Genomic DNA, 23,894 nt, shown 5'->3' with positions numbered 1-23,894 from the left:
GTAATTAGTGCCATATCATCACCAAACGCTCGACAGTCTATGTCAATACCCTTAACTTTTGGTTTTTGATTTTATATTTTTATTTTATTTCCTTTATTTTTGTGACGGCATTTTGAATACTTTTGAACTACGCACTCTCGACTGCAAGTGTTGGTGGCATGCTTCGTTTGAGAACTAAACATTAAATGATGTATTGTATAAAAGTTCTTTGTTGGTGTTCTGAGATAGCAGCCATGGCTATAAAGCGAAAGAAAGTGCTTTTAACTTCAATGCAAAAGCTTGAATTAATTGAAAAGTTTGAGAAAGGAGAATCAGTAAAGAAATTAAGGAATGATTATGGGGTTGGAAAGAGAGGAAACTCTTATATTACGTTGAACAGGGAGACTTTAATTATAATAATGTTGCACATTTTTTTCTACTTGCTTTACGTCGCACCGACACAGATAGGTCTTATGACGACGATGGGACAGGAAACGCCTAGGAGTGGGAAGGAAGCGGCCGTGGTCTTAATTAAGGTACAGCCCCAGCATTTGCCTGGTGTGAAAATGGGAAACCACGGAAAACCATCTTCAGGGCTGCCGACAGTGGGTTTCAAATCCATTATCTCCCAGATGCAAGCTCACAGCGGCGCGACCCTAACCGCACAGCCAACTTGCTCGGTAATGTTGCACTTTGGAACATTCATAGTTGTATACAAAAGAATTTAAATGAATTTCAAAAGCAAAAGAACATTACTGATTAATGTCCGCCGAATGACAAAAACGGACGTTTTATATACTTTTCGTACCTCAAGAGTTTTACCAACAACAAACGTAATTTTTATAAAGGCCTACTTTCTTGACAGAAGTGGTTATTGAATGTGTTAATTGTTTGACATTGCATTTTCAAAGAATACTGCATGTTCTGTATTATTAAAAGTTTAGTTGTACATTACAATGCAAAAAATTGTATTATCCGTGTTTTCAGTTATCCGTGCGAATTTGTCCGGTGATTAACCTGTATAATCAAGAGTTCGCTGTATTTCCGCCTGATGATTAAAAAACACGTCCCCTTATTAAACCTACTGCAAGTGTTTTAAGAACTTTCAGAAATATGTAATTGTCTAATTTATTGGATATTTATCACCAAACAAAATGTGATGTTATAAAGAGTGTATTAGTTTTCTTTATGTTCAGGCCTTCCCCCCTGTCCATCTCCCTTTCCACATGGATGGCAAAATTCTGGTGGTTGTTTGTTTGCCCAACCCTTGTCCCGTTTCCCTATGGGGTCGGATATGAGGTGAGATGAATCTGTCGTGGCGTTTTTTTTTAATGACCGGATGTTCTTCCTGACGTCAACCTCATCAGAGGAGTTCATGAGATGAAATGAATGACGTGATATATGATAGTAGGGAGAGGGTGAAACCCGGTGCCGGCACATAGCCTACTCCTGTCTAATAGCACTAAGGGGTCTGCTGAAGGCTTAACGTCTCCAGCCGACGGACGAATCACCACCAAGAGCGTGATATGCCCTCACTCCAATATGAGCACTGCGGAGATGTTTGGAATTTAACCCAGGCTTTTGGCATGCAATCTAGTGATTAGAAATTGTACTACCTTGCCGGCCAACATTCTGACGGTGAAATTTTTTTCGACCAACGGGAATCGAAATGGCTAACCTCTGTGTCAGACCGTTTAGACTTCAGCGTCTTAACGATCATGGCCACCAGACGGGCTATACAAAAACAGACAGATGTCCACACAAAATGTTCAAAACATGGTAGGAATGACCTCCATAGAGTTATCAGTCACTGAGCTTACATTTTCACAACGATGAGGTTATAGAACAATAGAGTACATAAATAAATAATATTCTACATAAATTTTCCCATGAGCATTTTCCAACCATAAGAGATATGTTTCATGGTTCCCCTGAAAAACCCCTCCTGGTATATTCTGTCGAACAACATATACAGTAGAACTTCTATAATTCAAAATCCTGCCTAATTCGAAGAAGGTCCCCTTTCCAGAAACACGAGGTACGGTTTTGCATGTTATTTCATTCGAAACACGGATAATTCATAATTCAAAGAACAATGTCGGTCCCATTACTGAAATTCAGACTTTTAATTCAAAACTGCCTTTACATTTTAAACAAAAAGTATTTAAGAGAGTAATATAAATTCAAAATTTATCCGCGCCATGATAGAATGCGTCTTCTGGAATGTACTGGGGTAGCTTTCCGTACTTTCACTCACTTCGGTGTGTCCACAGTGTACTTCATATCCGGTCAGTTTAAGCAAAATCGTAATTCTTTTGTATTCAGCATTTTAAGGAACGCCACAATATCACATAGCAGGCACCGAGTGGAGAAGCAGAATCCGGGAACACTGGCGGTATTGACAGTTGACGAAAAAGAGTGGCTCATATAATCAATTCAGATGCATCAAATGATATCGTCAATGCCGATGAAATTGCATTTTTTTAAATGCCGATCCCGAACGGACTTACGGTTTTAAAGGAGAGAAGTGTCAGCCGGGAAATCGTACAAGGCTGGGGGGTGATTGCACTGTGTTGCATTGCACACGGAAGCGAGGAACTTTCTCCTAATTATAGATTACGAACTTTCTCCTCTCGTCATAGAAAGTTCGATAAAAGGCACGATGTTTTAAGGGTGTCTGGCACTTTCCATGCAAGCATAAGGCATCTAAAAAATGCAAAGAGTACAGTAATCCAAAAAAATAAAGCATTTGCACAGGGGAGCCAGCATAATTTGTCCTCGTCTTTGAATCGTGTGTTTCTTCCTTTCGTTGCGTGAGGTTATGTTTGCCAGTGATTTATCCAAGTGCATTATTTGAATAATGTAAATGCACCTTGTTGTATACATTTTGGAAATAGATTTTTCCATAGCATTTGAAAGGTTTAAACTGTGAATCAAGGTGATTGCATGCATTAACCCTTAGCCCTCCTTTTTTTTTTTCTGAACACTCCTGCCTTTCCAGCTCCATTTAAGAATCTGCTTGTAGAGGGATGAGACAGCACAAACATACTGACAGCATATTTATGAAAATCAAATAAAGCAAACACAAAATAAATATAATACAAGTACAATACAGTATTCAGGTGCAATTTTCAGCATTTTTAAGCCTGAAATTATCTCAAACAGTCACTTTTTGTCTGTAATAGTGCAATGTGTGTAACTTCTCAAAGCACTCACCGGGATGTAATCCAGGGTTTTTTCAACAAGTATTGCTGAAAAACACTGTCTCACATCGTAATTCAGGCTTACTGTTCATTGCTATATTGAGGATTACGCCTAAAATGTTTTGATAATGAGGTAGGGAGAGGGTGAAGTCCAGTGTCGGCACATATTCTTGTCAATTAACACCAAGTAGTCTGCTCAAGGTTTAACCTCCACATCCAACAGACGAATCACCAGAATCCATGATCTCCTAATAGACTCACATCTGAGGGGCATAAAATTTTGAATGTTTACACTGGCATACCGGTTAGTCTCACGCACAATTTCCGACAATAACTTGTCAGTCATGAATAACTGGAAAAATTTAAGTTCACTCTTAGGTTTAGTACCTTGCGGTGGCTTATAACCTGATGTACCTGTGAATGGGTTCTTTTGAAGTCCAAGTCAGTGTCACGGTATTTCCTCTAGCCATGAGTAGAGGTAACAGCAATGCAATTTAGCATAAATTTCACATTATCGGGATCTTCATCACTCAACTCGCCCACACAATTTCGTTCCGCAATGTCTTCCTCACCACTCAATTTAAAATCACTCTCACTATCGCTGAAATCAACATCACTTTCATCTAAAAGTCTGGATATTTCTTTCTCATGTTGCTTGAACAATGCCATGTTGCTAAACAATGTTTGTTTACAAACTCGCATGGTCTTCAAAGAATGCGCGCAAAGCCTAATTTCAAAGATATTATAGCTATAAATGGCTTCAAATTGTCGTCGAAGGATGGTAGGAACTTAGTGTATCTGTAATTCACACATACGTAACCCGATAAAGGAGTTATATAGGGAAGAAAATCATGTCGGGCACGGGCATTACCTGACATAGGATCTATGCGGGATATTCTCGTTGTCGGGCATGAGTGCTATGGCTTAATGAGTCTTAGAAAAAAACTGTGACGCAGCAAGTGTTGGCATTTCTGAATTACGAGTTGGTGGTTAATTCAAAATCACGTAATTTGAACTCCGACTTTTGTGTCCCAACGACTTCGAATTAACGAGGTTTTACTGTAGCTAAGGTCCTACTTCCCCTTATCTTAAATTTAAATACCAACTGTTTTCGAGTGCTGTAACAGACAAATGGATAAGAATTAAAATGAATCCAACAAAGGCCTTGTCCTTATATAAAACCTAAGTTTCAAGTTCAAGAAAATATTGAAAAGCAAAGACAGGCAGATTTTATATACGCCTAGAGAAAAAAGTAAGTCTAAAAAAATGTTATTGCGTACAAAGTGTGATATAATGATAAGGGAAAGGATTTTTAGAAAATAAATATCTTTTTATGCAAGTACATTTTAAAATAATTTTTCTAGATATACATAAATTCTTAGACATGATAATATAGTATTTGGGCTTTTGCCATACCAAGAAAACGATGAAATTCTTTACAATTCGCAGAGACTTTGCTCCGTGTCTTCAGAAGACTATCTCGCCTGTTCACGAGGAACAAGAACGAGTTATATCTCAATTGGATCTAAGATGGCGTTATCACTTCCCACTCTGAAGGCGAGTGCAGCAGAAAAGAGAAAAATGTAGTTGTTTGTATATTTAAAACTAATGAAACTCTCAGCAAATGTTCACTTTTGCTGGCATGTAAAGAAATGTCAGCAACAAATCATGTTATAGAAGTTAGGCTGTTCAATGAAAATATGCATTTACTGATGGCAAATGGTGTGAAATACAATCGTGTGTTATGTGAACAAAACTGCCACTACCGTTTGTGCGAGTCATCCAAAAATGATACGAGTAACTTGCATTGTACACGCTTTGCACAAGGCGTATAAAACTATTCAAATACTGTAAACACATGTGGACATAATGGTGTCAAATTAAAAAAAACACCTTTGTTATGTCACAAAAGAGCAATCAGTCTCTTCTGGAACAAAAACATACAACTCTATTTCTGCCAACCCCCATAGTAATTCGATGGGGCACAGGTCTTGCCGCAGTTGTGCACTACGCAGATTATGGAGTTTGAAATCCGCTGCAAATGAACTGGATGAAGAAGATACTTCTTCAATAAAAATTCTCCCTAATCTATCAAGGACAGTACTTCAAGAAACAAATTAGAATACTATCTGCTAACTTGAGTTTTCACTGCATCTCCATCAAAAACTAGAAGCAACAACAAAACTCTTGAGGAATACTCTTAAAGAACTGGATAATGGTGACAGAAAAATCCATCTGCTCACAAGGACTAAATGGAAACTTTAAAAGGAAAAGAAAAATTTGTTTGTAAAGATTGGGGGGGGGGGGGGGGGAAGGAAATGTGAAACTTTGTATGCAGACTGACTTTGTGTGTGGTATAACGGTAATATCACAATATCGGGCTCTATTCCAAAATAATCGGCAAAGATTTCATATGGAGAACTTGGAGATGGCGTTCGATGTCCACTGAAATGCCCAGAAATTTCAACAAGTGAGGAGGCATGATCGGTGAAAATTTGACATTTTTCACAATTATTTTTTTCATTTTTAACGCAAAAATAAATATTTTTCAATTTTTTAGCACCTAAAAATCTTTTTCCTAGTAATGATAAATCCAATATACAGTACCAAAAATAATTGTCCAAGCTTCCCTAAATATTTAACATCCGCATGCAGTATGCTCCAGCAAATTTGCAGAAAGGCAGCAGAATGTTTCATTATTAATAATGTACTCTACAAAATCCTTACCTTTCACAGGTTTCACATTCACAATAGCCATTGCCATCACCAAAAAAATCTTCTCCATAGAAGCATGTAATTTCTTCACCAACTTCAATATCTCTCAACACTTTCACGCAGGCAGTATCCCTCCCCGTAGCAACAAACTGCAACACAAATTACCAATTGAGCCACATATACTGTAGTGTAAGACATGCACAATTCTGAATATTTTAATCAAATGAAATAATACCAACTATAAACTATGACAAAGCACAGATTAACTAGACCCACAAATTTTCTGTTTCGTATTAGGAGTTTGGAAATTGCTTTATCAGACTCACTGACAAATGCAGAGAAGCTGACTGCTAAACTGCCAAATAAGATGTAGAGGAAAGTTACACTGAAAACGTGAGGGGTGTATAGCAAGTGTATTTGCTATGCGCAAAAGTCAATGTTCTCCATTTTGCCGTATGTTGCACACAAAGCGAGTGTTTGTAAACTCATACGTACTCACTGCACAAGGGTGTCTAAGAGGAATGTGCAATTTTCGAGGCACAGAGCGCTCGAGCGGAATTATCTGAGTTAGTACAATTTACGAACTTCACTGTATAGATCCGTGTTCATACAGTTATCTGAGTTACCGTGCTGCGAGTTGCGAATGTAAATAGACAGCATGGAGGGATCACCAAGAAACATTATCAATAATGACAGATTTATTTCCGTGAATTTTATACCCAAAAGTGAATCAAATACATATCAAAGGTCACAAATTGTTTGTAAGTGGCCACGTGAAGCATTATATGAACAAACAAAAGAGCCAGCTGCTTCAAATATCATAGGTGTAAATAACAAAGTTTAAAAAAGATTTATTTTTCTTTACGTCGCACCGACGCAGATTCTTATGGTGACGATGGGATAGAAAAGGGCTAGGATCGAGAAGGAAGCTACCATGGCCTTAATTAAGATACAACTCCAGCATTTGCCTGATGTGGAAAAAATGATCCCTAAGGGTTCTATAGGGGAGTTAAGACCTGAAAACAAAAACGCTCATTCCTCCAAAACCATTTTTAACATATGACGACAAAATTCCAAACAGCAGCATACATTTTTAAATCTCAGGTGTTAATTGAGAAATATTTTAAAACATTCCATCCCTAAGGAGTTAAATGAGGTTAGCTCTGGAAACAAAATAATTCATCCCTCCAAAACTGTTTAACGTATGAAGTTGTAATTTTACAAGGTTATTCTTTTGGTGTCAAATATGATACACAGTCGAATCTGCCATAACAACACCTCCCCATACAGGAATTTTTCCACGGAACAGCTTTTATTTTACATAAGACAAGTGTTAAAAACAAACCTCATTTAAGCGGACACTTTGAATTATGGACAGCGGAAATCACCATTAATCTCGTCCATTTGTCTTAAGCGGAGACTGCACGTTCCAGGACACTGTCTTTGCACAGGGCATTATCTTAAAATCATTCTGAAAACATACATGTGTGTTCTCACCAAATTTAGAACTGTACATATCTTAAATAGTGTAATATTTTAAATTCAATGTATTGTTATCTTGATATATTTATATTCATGATACATTTAGCAGCTGAAGATTATCCCAACACAGGATTGAAACTAGTCCTGCACTCATAATGTACTTTTAAATGTAAATACTTATAATTAACACTATACAAGTATTGATTAGGTGGAGAACCCCAAACCTAAAATTGTACCTTCCATATACCTGAAAAATATTTTTTTGGTATATACCTTGCGAATATAACATTCCCTTTCACGTATGCATGTAAGAACAGCTAAGTTCAGAAGGGGACCGGCATCATATATACTGTAGCCTATATATGAAAAGATTATTTCAGAAAGGGGCCCAGTCTTTTTACTAGTTAAAAATGTTAAACTTTGGGGTATAAAAATTATGCTTTTATTTAAAGTATTGTTTATCTGTACGTAATGCATATTGTACACTATTAGGAATAAAAATCACGTCAGATTACTTCCAGAAAAAAGGGTTCAATATCAGCTGACCGAGATCCCTATCTGCAAAAAAATAAAAAATTGAAAGCGCACAAAAAAAGCAGCAACACTCCAGATTTTGCACAGAAAGCAATTCACTTTATTAAAATCAATGACTAACTTGGGTGTGTTATTCTCATGTAATTCACTAAGAGCAATTTTCATTAGGAGAAAAAAAAAAAAAAAAGCTAAATTCACCTTGTTTGCATCAAAAGTTATTTCCTCTTACTACTCAAATGTTACAGTTATTACTGCACTGCATTTCTGCATAAAAACAGCACACCACACACACTCACTCTTTCAGAAACATGTGAACTGTCACTTGTAGCACGAATCAAATCAAGTGCCACAACGTCGTGTTGAGGAATGAGCTCCCATTCTTCTTGAAGGACTTTCTGCAGAGCCTACATGGTCTCTGGACTATGACTATGCACTATTCTTCTCAAAATGTCCCATATATGCTCAAGTGGTTTGCGAGTCAGACTACTACATGCAGGCCATTTTGGATCTCTACTTCGAGGTACTAACAGACACATCTTGCCACATAAGGGCATGCTGCCCTGCATTGACAGAAAATATTAACCAATGAAGAGTTCTTCCAGGATTTTCGACTGCATTATTGGTTTTATTATTAATCTTGGTATTGATCTTTAGGATCCTGAAATTCGTGTCATTCCTTTTTTATATTTTAAAGATGTACCGTAATTAATATTATATGGTCATTGTGCTGATTTATCCCTTTTCCTACCCTCTCCGTCTCAGAGCTCTGTGAAGAGGCTGGTCCAAGTTCCATACTGCGAACTGATATACTGTAGCCAATGTGGCTGGACTACATAACAGTGTCTGCTTCAAGTGATATCATTATCTGTATAATGTGTTTCTGAAATTGTACAGTGCTATTGTGTTCGTGTTAAGTGCTAATACAGTGTATCGTTATCAAGACTAGCATTTTAGTGCAGTGTAAATTTTACGTAGTATAATATTCATAAAATGTAATTCCAGATTTTTCTCGAAAATCGGTAATGCAAATTTTCCAGTTCTAGCATCAAGTCAGCAAAATTGGAAAATGCCTTGAAAGTTAATAGTTGAATATTGAAGTATAACAGATGTTACCAACAACCTTCGAAATTATCTTTATTATTTTGGGTTTCTTAAAAATAATTATATATTATTATTCTTTGCATCCTTCTCATTAAGGTGGACAGGCTTTGATTTTTGAAATTTTGGACGATGCATGTGAGATTTTATAAATTAGGAATCACGACCTGTGGTGGTGGTGGTGGTGGTGATTATTTTAAGAGGATGTACAACTAGGCAACCATCCTCTATATAACACTAATAAGAGTGAGGAAGACAAGGGCCACGAAGGGCGTGAAAATTAGACTCCCCAGCCCTCGCAAACCTAATAGTGTCGGGGTCGGAAAAGAACAAGTGTTGACCAAGAGAGGTCGGATAGGATAGCTGAAAGTGAGGAGCCTGGCACAAGTAGGGGGAAGCAATGTCAGGACTCAGCTAAGGGCCCCATAGTCGCCAACCCACGCTCCAAATTTCAGAGCCCTTGGGGGCCCTTTTAGTCGCCTCTTTAACTACATCTGTCAAATAGCATCCCTAATTGTACTTATTACTCATGTATATTTCCACTCCACGTTTCATAGCCAAACATAACTGATAGTTTGCCATTGTGTTTTGTATTACTATATTTGAGATATACTAGCATGTTCAAAGTTGACCAACACTAAACATCAGAATGTAAATAAAACATTATGTACTATACCAATTTGATTTCTAGGTTAACTTATAAAGCCGAAGATGATCCCAACTCAGGTTGAAACTAGTTCTATATAATACAGTGATTTAGTAAACACATTTGTATTGATTAGGTGGATCTAATTCCATACCACAGTTGTCTATCATCAATACGGAACATAAAACTAATACTTTGACAGTAAATATTGCCCAGCTTCTTGTTCTTGTATGCTACTGAAATATACGAGGACCTTCTATTTTGTAAAGTTCCTTGAAAGGAAGCCTACAGCTGAAGATATTTTCTCTCTTGTAAATTTCTTTTTTATTGACAACAATCTGTCATAAACAAATTGTTGGTATAGGACTATGAACTGATAGGGTAGCAGCATTTACTGGAACTATAAAGGGGTTGAGAGGAAGAGTGCTATTCAACTACTGTACTACTGTGAAATTCACACACTGCATGATACACAGGGCGGGATTGGCTTCAAACGTATTACAACTGGAAGTAAAAAGAGGGCTCAACGAAACAGCCAGTGTTGTAAATTTTGTGAAAGCAAGAGCTTTTTCCATTTGAATTTTCCATTTTTTGCAAAGAGATGGGATCTACTACACGACACACTTCTATTGCACTCTGAGGTACGTTGGTTGTCTCTTGGTCGAGTCCTTCACAGTATTGTGGAGCTGAAGACTGAACTTTTGTCTTTTCACATTGGACAGCAGTCCTATATTCACAGCTCTGTTTCTGGATGAAAAATGGCTTCTAATACTGTAAGTTAAAGGTCAAAATAGTAATATTAGATGCAAAAAAATAAAATAAATATATGTTGAACTCTGATATGCACTAAGAATATTTAATGGCATATTTTTTATTATTATTATTATTATTATTATTATTATTATTATTATTATTATTATTATGATACTTCAAGACACACACACATCAGGCTACAGACCATGATTAACAAAAGGTCTAATGGGAGGATGTTTTCAATTGAAGAAATTGAGGCAGCATCTGTTAGAATGAAGAAATATTGGGCTGATAAAAAAAAACCTCTCCTGCGTAATTGACTGAAGTGGTCAAATGCAGGCTATAAAATGCAAAATAAATTGATTTTTAAACACCCTCCAAGGAACGAGGTAAAATATATTTTAGTAATTAAAGGAATAAAATATGCAATTAATAAGTTTCTGCCTTAGATATGATCTACACACACACAGTAGACTGTTCAATATACATAGTTTTACTTTGATATTTTAAATTTACAAAGCAGAATCTCCCAAATAGCTGTAAAATTCCCATTAGGGCCAAAGTATTCACGCAAAATGGCCATTATACACACTTTTCTAGAAACTAAAAACAAAAAAACCAGTGGGACTATCAGTGAAGTTTTGAAAGCAATGGTGTATGTTTTTAGTGTGCTTTATATCCATGCCCATGTCTAGTAGTTTGGGCACTGAAATATAAATTTTTCACTGTTCTAAACCAAACAACACCAAACCCCATCGCACAACAGAAAGGGCCATGGCTTACCAAGTGACCGTGGCTCAGCCTGAAGGCCTGCAAATAATGAAGTGTCATGTGGTCAGCACGACGCAACCTATCGGCTGTTATTCTTTGCTTTCTAGACCAGACCTGCTATCTCACCGTTGCATAGTTCCTCAATTGTAATCACGTAGGCTGAGAGGACATCGAACCAGCCCTCAGATCCAGGTCAGGCATGCTACCTCTACTCCACGGGGCCGGCTTTCTCACTGTTCTGGTTGAATCAAAATTCTCTAATGACGGGACATTAACAGGGGTAGAAGAAAATATAAATAATTCAAGTAGCCAGCACCTTTTTATCAAGAGCCAGCACATTTTTCGCAAATATACATTATGAACACCAAAGGTTAGACTAGGATCAAGCTACGTATTATTTTTGAAATGTGGCCTTAAGTAGTCAAATTTCAGTTCATATAAGAATGGAAATTTATATTTTAAGAGATACTAACCCAAATAATCACCAGTCACCTTCAAGGTCAGCATCTTTTAAAATTACACTACCTGTGCCTGTTTGATTTTCCACCAGTAACATTCAACTTGCAGGTAAGATGCCATGAACAATGCACTCATATGCTGTAACATATTAGCATTCATTTTCTTGACGCACCTCGCTAAAAGGGCACATTCGGAATTTTTCATGAAACTTTCAGCCTCCTGCCGGCCCTGCAGTGTAGTGGTAGCGTGCCTGCCTCTTACCCGGAGGCCCGGGATCCGATTCCCGGCCGGGTTACGGATTTTGACCTGGATCTGAGGGCTGGTTCGAGGTCCACTCAGCCTACATGATTACAATTGAGGAGCTATCTGACTGTGAGATGGCGGCCCCGGTCAAGAAAGCCAAGGATAACGGCAGAGAGGATTCGTCGTGCTCACCGCACGACACCTCATAATCTGCAGGCCTCCAGGTGGTTACACCACTTTTTTCAGCCTCCTGACACTTAGAGGATAGGATTTTTCGTATGTTTTAAACGTTTCCAGTTTAAATGGTCCTGAAATCTGGATACACCTTTAGAATGTTTATCGGCAATACTATGAAAATTACTGCATAATTTACACTTTGCAATTCCTTCTTCATAGCACAGCCACGGTAGTTATTCAAGCTACGATTCTCTGCATTGTGTATCATTCTCATACTTCTTTCAATCAGTAATATTCAGCTTCCTTAACAATGTAAGAAAAACCTTCAAAATCAGTGTAGGGTCTGTTATTTTTTGCAATAGATAAGATGCCATGAAAATGCATTCATATGCTGCGACATATTAGCATTCATTTTCTTTACGCACTTTGCTGAAAGTGCTGAAATTTCTGTTTGCTTGAAAATTGCAATTTCGACGTATTTTTGATGTTTGACCTATCGTCTTGAACACCATAAATTTCACGCTGGTCATCATCGCCCTGAACTCTTCAGTCGTCACTTCCATCAAGTGTTTTCTCACATTCACTCCCTTCGGTATCACTTTGTGTTACATTTACGGGCCCTACTTACGAAGAAATCGGAGAGAGTACACTGTTTGTTACTCGCATCGGTCAATTTGTGCGGTTTTGTTTGTTTCATTTTGCTGATTTTCTGAAGTATAGCATTGAAACGTAAAATACACCAGCGTTAAATGGCTTCCAAGTTCGCGGGCTTCGATGTCTGATGCTACGTTGCCAAATTTTCCATAAACGCACAGGAATAAAAATAACCATATTTATAAAATGCAAACTGTTCAATACCAAAATGCTGTAATTAAATTAAAAGTATAAATATTGTTCAGTGAAAATACAAGAATTGATAAACACGTCATTCCGTATGTTCTAAATGCAAAGAATGAATTCCATGGGAATTTATCAGCACTGCTTTGGCGGCAATAGTTGAGGAACGGCTAGTCACGGGAAGGATGGCGGTAATGTAGTGTTTGTGGAATTATTTAACGTAGTAGTTTTCTGCATTTCTCCACAACTCTGGTCTGATCTTTGTACTCGGCTACCGATAGCTGATAATAGAACTCGATGTGTTACGATATGTCCACATGAAAGGATACGGGTTACAACGATAGCTCCCATGACCGCTAGGCAGCTCCCGCGCAGAACTGAAACGTCCAGTTCCAAGGTACGAAGAGCAATTACAGAATTCAAGACTGCCAAAAGCACAGAAAATGTTTATTGCACATACTAGTATATATTAGCTACTAAAAACAACGTGAAACACCAAACGACTTGCTACTTTGTAAAGTAATGGGAAAGTACATGTAAGGGAACTCCGGATTTCAAAAAATAAATTTTCAAAACCGAATTTGAAAATTCAGGCACCAGGTAAAAATTTTCAGGCGCCATGGTGACTGGGCGCCCGGTATTTTTTGACCCCTGGATATTAATATTAATAAACATTAAATTATTAAGGCTGATCGACACCACTGAAGACCTCAAATGGTTATTTATTAGATTCATTAAACTAAGCCCTCTCTGATGACGCAGGTAAAACTGACACAATTACACGTTAAAAACATCCTTGTTCCGTACCGACTCTAAAATTTACGGACAGCGGTTGGGGAGATTAACCATATCAATACAGCCTTACAATCATTCTTAGTGATCAATAATATTTACAAACAGTATATCTTCACCTGTTACAAATAGCCTAAATTAAAATAGATGTACAGCAGCGGCCGCGAAGCCTGGCCACGTTACTTACAAGGGAGTCAGCTCTAAAATAACATGATAAGGATAAGTGAAATATTTCCGCACAATTCATTAGAGCCATAGGAATTTCAACTGAAGGCCTTCCCCTAAACTACCATTTCACTCAGCCTAAATAAAATTATTTATAGTCTAGATTGTAGTGCATCATTCCCCAACTCTACATAGCCTGCCGATTTTCATTAAATTCTCTTCAGCCATTTTCTAATGATGCCCGAACATACATCCGGGAGATAGTAGGTTCGAATCCCACTATCGGCAGCCCTGAAAATGGTTTTCCGTGGTTTCCCATTTTCACACCAGGCAAATGCTGGGGCTGTACCTTAATTAAGGCCACGGCCGCTTCCTTCCAACTCCTAGGCCTTTCCTATCCCATCGTCGCCATAAGACCTATCTGTGTCGGCGCGACGTAAAGCCGCTAGCAAAAAAAAGATGCCCGAACATACATACATACAGAAATGACGTAAAACTAAAAAGTGCGTTTCTTAGTTACTGTGGACACGGCCAATACAGGAATACCAATCTTTTCAAATTCTGAGCAATGAACAGACAAACTCATATACAGTAGAGTCTCGCTCAATCGACCTTCGCTTATCCGACATTCCGTGTTATCCGACACTGGTAGGCTTAATTTGAACTTTAGGTGGAGGCAATTTTGGGACACCCGGTGTGGAGGGTACAACCATGGGACAAGCACTGGCAGTCATGCAGTAGGATTGTTCAGTGTAGTACTGGTTGGGCGCGGATGTTATAGTTTTCATATCCTCTGAGTATGGCAAGTAAACAGAAGAAAGTGATTGTTTCTGTGGAAGACAAGCTGAGTGGGTTAAAGAGACTGGACAAAGGGGAAACTCTTCAAAAAGTGGCTTAAGATTATGGTGTTGGATGTGTTACAGAGGGAGACTGGAAACATAAGAGGGAAGAAATTGAAAAGTGGGACTCTACCAGAGCAACAAGTGATGCACTGAAAATTTTAAAAATGATAATAAATGCGAGTACAAAAAAGTAAGTGGAGCACTATTTCTTTGGTTCGCTCAACACCTGGAAAAGGGCTTGTCAATCTGGCCCCGTTCTGCGAGAAATGGGAGTGTATTGCCAGAAGGAGTTTAATGAAGGGGACCCTAATTTTACTGCCAGTGCTGGGTGGCTTGATCGCTGGATAAAACGGTATGGCATTGGGCAGCTTAATATCCGTGGAGAAAAACTGTCAGCTAAATCCAATGAGGTTGTGAAATTTAAAAAGGAATTTCAAGAAATAATTCTTGCTGAAAGATTAACCGGTGATCAGGTTTTTAATTGTGATGAGACTGGGCTGAATTTCAAGATGCTGCCATCAAAACTCTCGCAGCCCAAGTCAAGACGTCTGCTCCTGGCTACAACGCAGTAAGGAAAGAGTTACTGTTCTTGCCTGTAGTAATATTACTGGGAACTTAAAAGCAAAACTGCTTATGATCGGTAAAGCAAAGAAGCCTAGGGCATTTAAAAATATTTCTGTTAATGCTCTTCCAGTCCATTACATGAATCAGAAGGCTGCCTGGATGTCTGCTGACTTCTTAAAAGACTGTTCTTTACACAGTTTGTTCCAGATGTACAAACATTTCTAGCTTCAAACAATCTCCTTAGAAAAGCTCTTCTTCTACCAGACAATGCTCCATCACACCCAAATGAAGAACAACTTAGAAATGGTGACATCAAAGTCATGTTCCTCCCTCCTAACGTGACGTCATTATGCCGCCAATGGACCAAGGTGTACTGGAAACATTGAAGATGAAATATCGGCGGAAACTCCTTTCATCCCTGATAGAGAAAATGGTCAATGGCAAGGACATGATAGAAAAGTTAAAGCGAAACAACAGGAAAGACGTGGCAAACTGGATAGCGAAGTCTTGGGAAAAAGTTGAAACGACAACGTTAGAAAGTCTTGGAACATATTGTTGAGCAAGTCTGGACATCGAGAGGAGGTGGTACAAGAAGACGTGGAAAACATTCTTCCCTTAGCGAATTGTATTCCTGGCTGTGACGATGCTACGACTCAAGATATGAGTAAGTAGTGTGCACAAGATCAGCTGTTTGAACTAACTGACCCTGATATTATTGTTTTTGTGAATGCTAACGACAATGAGGATGAAGAAGAACGAGGCATTGCGGAACAAAAGGAGAAAACGATGACTCACAGTGAAGGATTATCGTCGACGGCGGGATCTCGCAGCAAGAAAACGTGAATCAGCAGCCAAGCAGACATTATTGAAAAGTTTCTTTTCGTAAGACATTTGAAATGTTTTCGTTCAGTACTGCATCTACTGTACAATTGAATTTATAGGTCAATAAATAGAGAACCGTAAAACCTTCCTGTTTGTTTCAGTTCATTGTCAATGTTATTCTGTATTATCCGACATTTTCGGTGATCCGATGTACTCCAGGTCCCGTTTAGATCGGATAATCGAGACTCTACTGTATATATATATATAAACAGAACATGGATGCAGAAATCCCGGACACACGATACCCACGGCAACAGTGATTTTGCTACTGGCGACTAAGTGTCAGTCCCACACAAAAATCCGTTTTCTCTTTGTTCATACTTTCTTCTCCTACCCAAAAATCTGCAACAAAAGCCTCGTGGTATACGATGCGGCGTAACTGAACAAGCTTAAAACCACGCCCCTACGGAACCAAAGAGAAAATATAATTTTTCTTTGCATGGGACTATCGATGTATATTGATGAGTGAGAGAGACTTAACACTATCGATAGTGGACAGTCGATGCACGTAATGCAGATGACCCTCACGTGTTAAGGCAGCACAGCCTTTAATGGAAGAATTGAGAACTATTTACTTCATAGTTACATGTAGTCAAAACAATGAATCTGTGGTACTGTGTTGTATTTCAGAGTTTTTACGTGTGCCCTCTGTTGTTGTTGTTGTTATTATTCTTATTCTTATTATTATTATTATTATTATTCAAGTATTAATAAATGCAGGGGTAAGGCCTGTAAATCTTATAATTTTTGAGTTTGTGCGAGCGTTTAACGTTGTGCAAGCCTTCCAACATAATGACAAATACGAATGTGATGACCAATCAGACCAGGTGGTGATTGTGGTGGTGATTATTGTTTTAAGAGGAAGTACAACTAGGCAACCATCCCCTATATAACACTAATCAGAAGGAAAAATGGAAGGGATCCAACACTTCGAAAAATGAAGATATCGGCCAAAGGAAGACAAGGGCCACGAAGGGCGTGAAAATGAAAGACTCCCTAGCCCTCGCAAACCTAATAGCGTCGGGGTCAGAAAAGAACAAGAGTTGACCAAGAGAGGTCGGATAGGATAGATCAAAGTGAGGAACCTTGCACAAGTAAGTGGAAGCAATGACAGGACTCAGCTGAGGGCCCCGTGGTCGCCAACCCACGCTCCAAAGTTCAGAGCCCCTGGGGCCTAATCAGACCAGGCTAAGTTGACAATTCTTCACAACTCCCATCCACATTAAGCAGGTAATGGGAGAAAACAAAGGCGCAGAAAATACGATTGGTTCTTCCATGATCAGCACAAGAGTTCAGGCTTCCAGTCCTTCAACAAGAGAGCCCATAAATAAAGTTAAATCTGAAATAAGAAATGTAGCAGATTTAGTAGGCCTACAACCAGCTAAAAGATAATTCACAGGAGAATGGTGTAACCCTGGCTAGCATTTAACAAACCTATACGCATGGCTCAATTTTTTTTTTACAACTTGATTTATGTTGCACCGACAGAGGTAGGTATTATGACGACGACGGGACAGGAAAGGACTAAGAGTGGGAAGTAATCGATTGTGGCCATGATTAAAATACAGCGCTGGTATTTGCCAGATGTGAAAATGGGAAGCCACAGAAAACCATCTTCAGGGCTGCCCACAGTGGGGTTCAAACCCACTCCAAAATGCAAGCTGACAGCTATGTGACCCAAACCACGCAGCCACTTGCTTGGATGCATGGCTTAATGTAAGTCTTGTGTTTTGTTTCCAAATTTTTCACATCAGTCCTTCGGAAATAGTAAGAGGTTTTACAAGATTATTTAAATGAGAAACATTATCTAATCACGTAATTACACGCAGGACCCCCCACCAATTCAGTATGATACATCAAAAAGCATCCTATATGGCGCAAGGTTATGTCAATCAAATTGCTTGTACTCAAAAGTCAGTATGAAACGCTCAACTTGATGGGGCTCTTATTTTCCTGGTAATGCAGAGAATACAAAACTTCACCTTGAATCCCCAATTTATTTAATCTTTGGGATCTGCCTGATGAAAATATTCAGGCAGCAAATCATACCACCTCTCAGGCATACAAATTACAAACTATTTTGTACAGAATAATATTGGAAGAAAAATTGGCACCAGGTGCAAGATTACGCAGAGGCTCATAGTTGGAAAATGAATTAACTGGAGGATTGAAACTGACTATTATTCTTTGTCCAAGCAGATCTAATGCCTTTGCTGGCAGGACCTAGTGTTTACAGTGCACTATGTCTTCTGGTATAGGCTAGAGCAATTTTGTTACTTTCATAGATCTGTCTCTGTCTTATCTTTGGTTTTGACAATATGAAAGTGACTGAGGTATGAGCAATGCTAGTAATGCCAATCCTTATGCAGCCAGTCCCTGCTATGAATGGTGTGAAAATGTTGCTCATAGGGTTGGTTGGTGTATGCATTTCAGTGGGCTTGGCAGACTGATATGCAATAGCAACTCGGTGAGGAAAGCAACGGGAAACTACCTCACTCCTCATTTCCCTAGTATGCCTCTTCAGTGATGCCTAGGCCATCTATGACAGCTGATGGCAGAGTTGTTGAGGATCGCACCAGCGGAATCGCTGACGGACTGAACATACATAAGCAGATCTAATAGGGGACAGTAGGCCTACCCGAACGAGCACCTCCAGTACCGTGCAATATATTCAGATTTCCCTCAGGTTCATATTCAGTTCCAATTTCTTCCCACATCACTTATTATCATCTTTTTCATTTCCCGTTTCCAGTCTTCTGGGTCAGATTGTGAATCAAGGATCTCCACAGTTTTCTATCTCCCCACCACTCCCTTCCTTCCGACAGTATTTCTTCTACTATTACTCCTCTTTAATCCATACTCTCCTTCATTATATCCATCCACCTCTTTCTGGGCATTCCTCGTTGTCTTCCTCCTATTATTTTCTCCATAAATATTCACTTTAGAACTCTATACTCTTTCATTCTCATCATGTGTCCATAACATTTCAGCTCACTGGTCTCTCTTGTCTTGCAGTTAGGGAATCCTCAGATTTCCATGTTTCTGATTTTAATAATAATGTTACTGATTTTATGTCCCACTAACTACTTTTACAGTTTTCGGAGACGACGTGGTCAGATAAGGAGAAATCCTGCTACCGTACGCGACAGTACACAGTACAACCTGCGGCTGTCTGGCCGAGGGTTGGACGGCCAGTACCAAACCAGACAGCCCAAGGGTGAACCAAAGGCCATGACCAGAAGAGTTCCCCTTAGGAGTTTTGATGAAACCTTTGTGTAGGAAATGACACATGAATTAATCAACGAACTGCTGCCTTGCAGATGTGACAGGGGACTGCTAAAGGCTAAGGGAGAAACAACCCTGATAGAAAAATCCTCCTAGGTGATAGGCCTAACAAGTCAACTGGAAGAGTACTTAGCAAACTGCTTTCAACCAAAGATGAGCCTCAGAATTAAAAACTGAAGATCCACTTCCGAGTACTTTTGTAAATAATGACAACCCGAGAGAGTCCGAAGCTCATCCAAATAGTATAAGAAGAAACACTAAAAGGAGACAAAATAAAAGAAAATCCAGCCTCAGAGTTGCTACCTTGAACATACAAGGGCTGAAGTTTTTAGCAGAGTGTGAGAGAAAAAAATTAATCTGTAAAACAACAATTACAACTTTTCAAAATACTCTCTATTAGCACGTATACATTTTTCCATTCTATGAAACCACTTAGAAAACGTCTCAGTCCAAGCTTCTTTCGGGATGTCACTTTGTGCCCTCTCGTACACTGCAATGGCCTCTTCATCTGACGACCACTGCCTATGAATTTTTTTCTTGGTCTTAGGGAACAGAAAGAATGGGGATGAGGTAATATTCGTACTATTTCCTTTTCCAAAAAGTACATTGTTCTGGCAGCCCTGTGCTCAGATGCATTGTCGTGATGTAGCAGAAGGTGCCCACTGTTGGACTTCGGGTACTGTGACTTCCATGTGGGAAGGACTTGGGAAAGACAATCATTCACGTACCATTCACAACTGACTGGACGTCATGTGTCCAAGGTCACAGAGGTGAGATGCCCCATTTTTGTAAAAAAAAGTTGCCACCATCGTCTTTCCAGAGCTCCAACTTTGTTGAACTTTTGTGTGTGCTTCCTTCCCTGGAAAGCACCACACAGAAACACTGACTCTTAATTTCAGGGTCATAATGGTAGACCCAGGTTTCATCACCTGTGACTATATTGTAGGATGATGTAGGTGTCTCGAGACTGCCTTCCATTGAATTCTTCTAGCATGAAACGACACCAGTCCACCCTCGCCTCCTTTTGGCTTTTTGTCAGGGAATGTGGCACCCAATGGGCACATCTCTTAGTAAGGTCTTAATAACTGTGAACGACGGTCTGCGCTGCTGTTGACCCAATATTTAGGGTCCCTTCAATATCACAAAATGTAAGATATGGATCTTTGATCATTTTCTTCAAGGCATCGATGTTTTCCCGAGTCACAGCTGTTGCTGGGTTACTGGGATGAGGTTCATATTCAAGTGACTGCCAACCACTTGAAAACTCGCAAAACCAATTTCCAACCGTGGCCCTAGAAGCGGAAACCTCACAAAAAATAAGCAGCAAAGAAGAATGGTATTTTTCGGCACTTAAATTATTTTTATAATCATACAAAAATCATTGCACAAAAATTGTGACGCAACAGATCCATCCTGCCCCATGTCTGACTCAGCACTGACTGTGCTTTCTTCCCGCGCTGTGAAGGAACCACTGCTGGGAGGGGTCGTGCGCGCAAGTTCCAAGGATGAGAAACGTCTCTCTTTTGAATGAAAAGAATCCCATACGGTTTACGGGCTGCTAAAACCTTTTGGCATAGCCTTCGTATTAACACATGGGAAAATATAATGAAATAACAGATATGACGAAGCGTGGACACATTAACATCTTAGGTCTAAGCGAGTCAAAAGTACTGTAGAAGGGATGCAACACAAAACTACTGAATGATGGATACAAAGTGTACTGGCGTGGAAAGAAGACAAAAGCAAGAAATGGAGTTGGCTTTGTTCTTGATAAGGGCATTTGACTGCATTTCTGATGTTACTTTCATTAGTGAGCGGATTATTAAAGCGAAGGTGTGCTTGAAAGGAATATAACATTTTTGTAAGTCTATGCCCCTCAGCAGGGATGTTGTGAAGAAGAAAAGCAGAACTTCTTCCAATAACTAGAGGACAGTATAAATGAGGAGAACCTATCACTAATAGATGACCTTAATGCCCAGGTAGGAGTAGATACAACTGGATATGAAGGGACTACGAGGCCTTTCAGACATGGGACAAGATACATGGAAAGAGAACTTCTACTCGATTTGTGCTTAAGGAATAACTTGCCAATAAAGAACACATGGTTCCAGAAGGAAGAAAGTCATAAAATAATATGGTAAGCTGGGATGGTGGCTGTAAGCTGCTAACAGATTTCACGATAACTGACCTAAAATGTGGAGAACAAGTGCGAGATGTGAAAGTTATTCTTAGTGAATGTCCCGATGGCAACCATAAGCTTCTGGTGGCTGACCTGACAGGAATCAAAGTGCAGAAGACAAAGACCAGGAAGAGGATACGAAGGATTAAAGACTGGAAGCTAAAGGAAGAAGACTGTAAACAGAAGTTCCAAGAAATTATCAAAAGCAAGTTACCAATGTCAGAGTCCAGTTGTAGTGATGTGGAATGGAATAATTTTAAAACTAGTTTAATCAGTAACGCAGAAGAAGTATGTGGAAGAACAAGTATGAAAGTACTGAATTAAAGGACATCCTGGAATGACAGAGTAAAAGAGGCAATAGAAAAATGACATAATGCCAAGGAAGTGAGGGATGTTGAAAGAGCCAGCGACAACAGTCAACTGACAGATGATAAAATACAAAAGCTAGACCAAGAATACCAAAACAGGAAATTAGAAGTTAAAAGGATTGTGAGAAAAGAAAAGAAGAAGTCGTCGTCGTCATCATCATCATCCCACTCGAGTTACCCCGCTGTGGTTAACAAGCCTCCTCCACTCCTTTCTGTCCTTCCAATTTTCCTGCTCCATTACTTTGGCCACATCCAGTCCAGTTTCACTAATGTTCTTCCAAATCTGATCCATCCACCTTCTTCTCGTCTTCCAACTGGAAGAAGTGCTGGGGCAAATTTACCCAAAAACTACAGGAAGATAGTAAAGGAAACGTGAAGATGCTGTGCAGCCTGGTTAAAAGCAAGAGATCTGACAAAGACATCACAGCACTAGAAACAGTAAATGGAAATGTAGTCAGGAGCAAACAAGAAATTAAATGAAGACCTATTTCAATACACTCCTGAACGAGGGAGAAACTAATGAAGAGGTGAAAGAAAGGCTGGGGACAAATGATGTTCCAATTACTTGGTCCGAGGTGGAAAGTGCTCTAAAAACATGACAAGTAGTAAGTCAGCTGGGATTAATGAAGTTACTGCTGACATGGTTGAAGCAGCAGATATACCTGGTGTGCAGTGGCTATACAGAACTTTGAGAGCAATATGATGTGAAAATCAGGTTCCAAATGACTGGACAAAAAGTATTATTATACCTTTATTTAAAAAAAGCATGCAGAAGAAAGTGTGCCAACTATACTGCTAATAATAAGAGTTGGCATCTGACATTTCTTAGAGGGAGGTCCGTTTACTGCCTGCCGAGGCGGGATAAAGGGAGTGGCTGTGTGGTTGCCATGGAAACGAGGGTGGGACGACTGCGGATGCCATGGAGATAAAACTTTAGGGCAGCTCGTCTTGCTGGGAATTGCCAAACCTGTCACTGTCACTGATAACAACCTGATTGTTTGTATAAGAGTGATTGCAAATGGGACGACACCACCTGGCCAGGTAGTCCACAACAGATCACAGCGGTCAGAATGAAGGAGGGAACAAGTGAGCCGGATGCGAGGGGTAAGAGCATGTAGAAAGGAATGCTGGAATATGGCAAAATCGTGAAATGGCACGTGCAGTGCTCCTCCCTCCAACCTTACCTGTCAGACACCAACTTTAGTTAAGTCTAGTATACACGGGTATCGCACTTCTCTCCCATGGTTTGAAAATAATTATTGAAACCAGACTGTGGGCAGTAATGCCCTGAAAGAACAGCATGGATTTAGAACCAATAGAAGAACAGACCTAATCTTCACCCTAAAGATGTTAATGGAACAGCTCTGGGAGAGAGTAAAATACCTAACTGTAGTCTTTTTAGATCTAGAAAAGACATAATAGGGTGCCTAGACCAGTCATATGGAAATGCCTCAAAAAACTGGAAGTGCCTGAACATCTCACAGGCAAGGTCCAGATGCTGTACCAGAACTGTAACAGCTGTGTGCGTATTGGGGATGGCCACCGCAAATGGTTCAATACCACACAGGGTGTCCAACAAGTGAGCAAGTTCTTACCATTACTATTCATTACTGTCATGGACAGTATTCTTACAAACCTAAAGAGAGAACAAGATGGAGAACTACACACATTGGTATTTGCTGACGATGTAGCCACCTGGGGAGAGACAGAGGTATAGGTACAAACTAGGTTGGATGAATGGGTAGCAAAGTTCAAACAGTATCAGATGAAAATTAGCATAACAAAAGTTGTTTCACTGGAAATGAGTAGGAAAGATACTGGCTGCCACATAAAGCTGGAAGGTGAAAACATTCAATGTGTACAGGTATTCAAAGGGCCCAGGAGTATGATTTCCAATAGGGGTACTGCAGATAAAGAAAT

The 23,894-nt window shown here is 39.3% G+C and overlaps 1 protein-coding gene across 1 annotated transcript in view; it reads right to left on the bottom strand.

Moving 5' to 3' along the window:
* Hmt4-20 (Histone methyltransferase 4-20) overlaps nucleotides 1–23,894 on the bottom strand; it is a 68,247-nt gene that overhangs the window by 23,470 nt on the left and 20,883 nt on the right. Inside the window, exon 7 of the mRNA XM_067156070.2 lies at nucleotides 5,910–6,046. Within this exon, the coding sequence (XP_067012171.2) occupies nucleotides 5,910–6,046 (137 nt within the window). The remainder of the gene's footprint in view (nucleotides 1–5,909; nucleotides 6,047–23,894) is intronic.

This window comes from Anabrus simplex, chromosome 12 (genome assembly GCF_040414725.1).
Source record: "Anabrus simplex isolate iqAnaSimp1 chromosome 12, ASM4041472v1, whole genome shotgun sequence".
Classification (NCBI taxonomy): domain Eukaryota; kingdom Metazoa; phylum Arthropoda; class Insecta; order Orthoptera; family Tettigoniidae; genus Anabrus; species Anabrus simplex.
The sequence above is the reverse complement of the archived record's forward strand: the minus strand, read 5'-3'. Positions and strand labels throughout refer to the sequence as shown.